This window comes from Lepisosteus platostomus, chromosome 14, assembly GCF_059453375.1.
Source record: "Lepisosteus platostomus isolate fLepPlt1 chromosome 14, fLepPlt1.hap1, whole genome shotgun sequence".
Taxonomy (NCBI): domain Eukaryota; kingdom Metazoa; phylum Chordata; class Actinopteri; order Semionotiformes; family Lepisosteidae; genus Lepisosteus; species Lepisosteus platostomus.
Window position 1 is genome coordinate 28,207,102 of NC_142624.1, and position 6,273 is coordinate 28,213,374.

General features: G+C 34.3%; 1 protein-coding gene across 1 annotated transcript; it reads left to right on the top strand.

Annotated features, from left to right (window-relative positions):
- Positions 1 to 1,802: 1,802 nt before the first annotated feature.
- Positions 1,803 to 5,234, top strand: gcgb (glucagon b). The gene is made up of 6 exons (XM_088605458.1): positions 1,803 to 1,947; positions 2,243 to 2,345; positions 2,560 to 2,715; positions 4,190 to 4,306; positions 4,731 to 4,877; positions 5,007 to 5,234. The coding sequence occupies exons 2-6, from the start codon at positions 2,251 to 2,253 to the stop codon at positions 5,023 to 5,025; spliced, it is 534 nt and encodes a 177-aa protein (XP_088461584.1). The 5' UTR covers positions 1,803 to 1,947; positions 2,243 to 2,250; the 3' UTR covers positions 5,026 to 5,234.
- The last annotated feature ends 1,039 nt before the right edge of the window (positions 5,235 to 6,273 follow it).

Here is a 6,273-nt window from a genome sequence, read left to right on the forward strand (position 1 = left end):
CTGTAAGTATTTTGGATAGAAACAAGAATCGAATTAGAACTTTATTTCTGAAACATGTGTCCAAACACATTAAAAACCATGTTAATTTTGTTCATGAAGTTTGGGATGATTCTGCAAAATGATAAGACCTAGAATTACATTTTATTTCACTAAATGAGAAACTGATTTTTTACCAAATTATTCCTGTCAATGCAGACAGTTACAGTATATAATGAAAATCCTACTTTAACATACAGTAAAAGATGGTTCCTCTTATTTTCAAAACTGGATTACACCACTTGGGTTTCACCAAAAGTATAGTAGTGCAGAGTATAAACTTTATTATGCTGGAATATTTACCTTACAATAAACAATACATTTACCAATCAATAAACTAAATATTTATAAAAATTATACATATAAAGAGCAATTGGTTATAACCAAGGTGTTAAGACAATGCACACAGAAGCTGCATAATGTAGCTAAACTTGGAAAAGTTTTTATTACAGAGTTTTGTAGTTGTGTAGCATTTTGTAGAAATATTTCATGAAAAATGATAATGTAGTGTGGGTGGCATGGTGGCACAGTGGTAAGCTTTGCTGCCTCACAGTGCTAGGGCCCTGGATTCAATTCCGAACCGGAGGTACCAACGGTGTGGAGTTTGTATGATCTCCCCATGTGCCCATGGGAATTCACCAGGTGCTCAGGTGTCCTCCTAAAGTCCAAAGACATACTGTACTGGTAGGTTACAAAGGAATAAGTAAAGGTTGATTCCATACTAAAAAGAAAAGAGACAGTGTTTCAGCTGTGGAGCCTTCTTCAGATGTAGGTTATTGGTATATTGGTACAGTAGGTTAACTGACTTCTGGGAAGACCGGCGTTGGTGAGAGTCTGTGTGTTTGTGTCTGTCTGTCTAATGATGGACTGGTGTTCCATGAGGCATGTGCCCTATCTTGCACCCGCTGCTTCTCAGGATAGGCTCCAGCATCCCTGTGAGGCTGAATTTCATTTATCAGTTATAAAATGTACAGACAAGAACTGCAAACTAAGCACTATCCTCTTGTTATGTTATCACAAAATCTAAAGCATTAAAATACGAAATACAAACTCTAAACCTGCACTTTGACAAGAAGCAGCATTAAAAAAAAATCAAATATTGGATTTAGAAGTGTAACACGAGAGATAGAATAAAATGGCATTTGTATGTACCATTTTAGCACATTTTCATATATTCATGAATGCCACATAAACCCCAAACTGAATAAATCTCGAAATATTAATGATGTAAAAGCTGTAGTTCAAATGTAGAATGTTATTACCTTTTTTATTGATGTAATGGCTAAGATAAAATATATTTAATTAAAAAAAATATTTTCTTTCACCAATGCAATACACTACATCAATTGGGTTTGCTACACATTTATGGAAAATAAAAAGCCCCCCCAAAAAATTAACAAATGGGATCCCCCCCTCAGAGTCACTCAATGAGCACAATGTATTTTTTAGCATTTTAAAAAAATAAAAAGACTGTAAACTACTGTACCTATATTATAATGAAACATTGCAACCTATAATTTTTCCAAAGGCACAGGTGCAAACCAAGTTTACCAGAAATTAAGATTTGTGCTAATATTTTTTTTCAATTTGACAGAATAGCATCCTGTTTGATTTCTACACCTAAGTGACAGCTTATCTCTTCTGGACATTGGCTACATCTCACTTTAAACAGAAATAAATCACAGAGGAAGCAGGAATACGCGAAACCCAGTGTACTGAAAAAAACTAAGTCTAATGGATTGAGACTAACAAATGTGCTAAACAATCACCAAACATGCCACCTGGGCAGCCTGTCATAGCTCACCACTATATAAAGCTGAGCAGTCAGAGGCATGTCCACAAGAGCAAGAAGAAGTCATCCAACAGAGAAACAGCCAAGCCTTTTTTCGTAGAATTCCAACTGGAATACAGGTAAGACCCTTACTGATTTCATTTTTTAAAAAGCGGTCCAGTAAAGACAGGTTTATGCAAGCTTTTGTAGTAATTAAACCAACCAAATACCAGGAGGAAATAAGAAGTGTAGCATTTTGCAATATGCTATTGAAGATGTTCACATGTTGCTTGTTAGCATCATACAGTACTTCCCCCAAACTCATTTAAAGTTATTGTTAAAAGTAGTTACGGACAAAAATTAACCTTATATCTTTGTCACAATGTTTCTTATGACTTCTCTTTAAACGAGATATTTACTTTTTTCTTCTGATAGGACACACAATGAAAGGGATTCATTCTCTGGCTGGGTTGCTGCTTTTGATTATCGTTCAAGGAAGCTGGCAAGTCCCCTTGCAGGACACAGAGGATAATTCAAGGTACATCCTAGTGAATACCATGTTCCTGATAGACCAAGCATTTATTACATGCTTGAAGTGATTCTAGAGAAAATCAATTAGAAAATAAAGAATTGTTTTAATTAGCATGCTTTCATGACAAAGATTTCAATCTCTGCTTTGAACAGTCGGCATCAAAATGCAGAATTGTACTGAAACCAAAATGAATATAATACAGGTGTTTTTTTTCCCCTAGATTACTTACAGAAGACAGTTCTATTGATGAACCCAGGGAACTTACAAATGTGAAGAGACATTCACAAGGGACATTCACTAACGATTACAGTAAATACCTGGACACAAGGCGTGCTCAAGACTTTGTTCAGTGGTTAATGAGCACTAAGCGAAGTGGGTAAGTGTTTCAAGCAAGCGACATCTCTTTTTGTTTTCCCTGTCTGAACTAAAACAGTAACAACTTTTTTTTTCCAAAAATGAAAAAGCTCAAGGCTGAAGGCAATGGGTTACAAAACACATCCTACAGTATATCCAAAAGGAATGGAGTGCATGATCACAAGCCTAATCCATATAGTTGTCTAGTGTTACATAAAACAGAATGCTTCGATTAAACACATGCTAATTAAAACACATTAAATGGGATAATCCAAGATTGAAGGTATACTCTTATTTAACAAAAAATAAACAAGCGATACCAAAAGACAAAAAAAAATGTAGGGTAAATTTTCACAAAGTTCTAAACCTCTGCAATGCCTTGTTTTATGCCAGACAGGAAAACTTGGTAGACATTTTCTCAGAGAACTGAAATTGGCATATTGCTACCAGATATCAAAACTGATAATGTTAAGCCTACAACAATAAAATGATTTATAAATACAGAATATACCAGCATATATTATAGGCTTTTTCATATGAAACACATGGTACATATTTTCTGAACAACATTAGCATGTGCAGTAAGTACCAATCACTACAGAATGCAAAATACTGTACGTTATGTTCTGGTTTAAAACTGAGATTTCAAAGGTGATAGTATGATAAAATGTCATCTTAACAGTGACAAACAGAACATTATACACATGAAAAGGAACCATATTCAACTGCATAAAATCAAATGTTTTCCCAATTTAAAACATAGTGGAACATCAAAACTGTTCATATGCATGTACAGTACAAGAGATAGAAAAGCAAACATTTTCAGCTTTAATGTACAAACTGAATTACAGTATAAATAAAGCACAGGTATATCATTCTCATATGTATTTCTTCCTGTCGTACAATGGAATATTTAATTAAGAAAAACAAAAAAATGTGATGCATATCTGAAGCTTTATTGTATGTCCCATACAGTAAAGTTATAGCCCCTTAGTTAAGTGGTTTTAGTGTTATTTTGTGGATAGGTGTAATACTGTTTACCAAATGAAAACATCAAGTTGTTTTAATTCTTCATCTAGGCTCATTTTATAAATCCATATTTGTAGCATAAAGAACATGCAAGACCAATAAACCCACATACTGCAAGTTCATTTTTAAGAGGTAAAATCCCAATACAATTCAACTAAGGCTTTATCTGTAAATCCCCCAAGCTATATTTGTTATCAGAGTCCTTGAGTGGGACAAGAGGAAATATTTAACACTGTCTGAACATAGTATTAAAAAGAAACTGATTTATATGTTTATTCAGCATTTCATACTAAAAACATCAACCTGTCACACATTTTGTTTTTAATGCTTTCTCATATGCATTGGCACATACCTGTAGATGCCATTGTATCTACTACTACTTAATAAAAACATCTCCCATGCATGAGACCTCTCTGCATGTAGCCAGCAGAATTTCACATTCTTTGGACTCTCTTACTTTCTTCAAGGGGAATTACAAGACGCCATGCTGATGGTACCTACACTAGCGACGTCAGCTCCTACCTGCAAGACCAGGCTGCCAAGAAATTTGTTACTTGGTTGAAGCAAGGACAAGACAGAAGAGAGTAGGATTCCATTCTATTAAATTAACAGCATCTTGTTCTGTGCCTAGAGGAAAAGAAAAAAAAACATAATAAACAAATGTATAATTTAACTGTATTATAACATGTTTTGTATGACCTGTATTGTTATTTCACTGGTCGTGCAAATAAATCTACTGAAACTAAGCTTTGAGTTTATTGGTATTACACAATATTTCTTCTTGCTCCACACAATGGATAAACATTCATTGAAATATATGTTCTGAAATATAAAATTTGAAAAAAGGACTGCCAATCTCAGAAATAAAATGGCTCGATCTTAGACTGTATGTAAAAAAACAATCTGAAAATAGCCTACAACATCAACTCAGAATTATTTTAAACATGTAGACTTGAGAAGCTTACAAGGCTTCATATACGGACAAAAACTGTAAATCTTCTAAATTAGTTTTTCAGAGGAGAGCAGTGAGACTGAGGAAATGTACAGAAGACATGCGGATGGAAGCTTCACCAGTGATGTTAACAATGTTCTAGACAGTATTGCTGCAAAGGAATTCATAATCTGGGTCATGAACTCTAAACCTTCTGAAGAAAGGTAATGATGGGGAATCTATACTGTGAGATACTTTTTTCTGCTTGTTTTGGTTTTCCTACAGAACAAAAAAAAAAAAAAATCAGGCTCTAACATTCTTGTAACCGAGTCTGAATTTTGTTTCTTTTTCAGCGAACCCTTTAATGTGTAACAGCGAAAGAAGAAATGTGCTTCCATGTTCAGGAATGTTTTTGGTACTGAACAGCACTGTCGCAGCTGGAAAACCTTCAAGATCTTGTTTCAGCAAAAGACCTTGGATGTCACTAAAAAAAAGCCATACTTTTTTTCATGCAATTAAAATAATTAAATTGTAAATCTCTGAATTATTTAAGAAAATAAACACAGAGTAAAAGATATAAAGTGCATTGTTCAATGAAATACAGCGTAATGGGTTTCACCACTTTGAAGCGTATCAAAGGAAAAACACTACTCTTTTCTGAAATTACTGTAGTATTCTATAAAACTGAAATGTTTCTATAAAATATAGTCATTTATCATGAGTTAGACATACAAAAAATATTGGTAAATTAATCCACCATAACATGTTAAAATATTTCATGCAAGCAGTTTCATTATTGCATTTTGTAAAAATTATTTAACTCCTGGAATTATTGAAATGTTGCAATACAGAGTAGTTACAGTACTGTTCGAACCCTTTTCTTAACAAAAAAAAGTGTTATTTCTTTAGAGGCCTACGGATGAAGGAATCTGGAAATTCTCATACTGTAGCTCAGTAAGAATAGCTGCCTAGTCATAGTGACCTTCCTTGATAATCATATTAAGGAATACAAATGCAATCAAGGAAAATAAGATGTATGAAATTATCCACTACATATAAAAAATATACTTTTTACCTATTGGATAGTTCTTGGGCAGAGTTTATGGGATTGAACAACAAAACATGACAAAGTTTCAAGGGAATGGACCCAAGTATGAAATGAGACAATTCTCCACGATAATTTGTCCCTTGTGACAAACTGATATTAAGCTGATAAACTGAGGTACTGTATAATGTACTTGAAATACAGTAGACAACACGTTTTACTCTACAATACCATGGGAGCAGTACTCTACGATGAAATGACACTTCCTTGTCATTTATAGTACATTTAGATTGTCTTCCCAAGTTGCATTGAAATGCCTTTCACAAAACACGGGAAATGTGTCCGTCAATAAATTCCATGAAGAAACTCCTGTCTTGATGACGAGCAAAGAAACAGCCGGTAATCCCTTGGTTTTGCCACCAATGAAAAAAAAAACACCTTCTCTTAAGGATACCGTTCCGTGGGATGAAGTACATCCCCAAGCTGTCAACTGGCACATCACACCATCTGTTTAGTTTTCGTTTACAGGTTCACTTGCCATCTTGTGATTTCCCCCCCCCCCATTTCAAACCTAC

Coding starts and splice junctions, on each gene's coding strand:
- gcgb (XM_088605458.1), top strand. CDS start 2,251: ATGAAAGGGATTCATTCTCTGGCTGGGTTGCTGCTTTTGATTATCGTT. Junction 2,346..2,559: donor GACACAGAGGATAATTCAAG/GTACATCCTAGT, acceptor TTTTTCCCCTAG/ATTACTTACAGAAGACAGTT. Junction 4,307..4,730: donor CAAGGACAAGACAGAAGAGA/GTAGGATTCCAT, acceptor CTTCTAAATTAG/TTTTTCAGAGGAGAGCAGTG.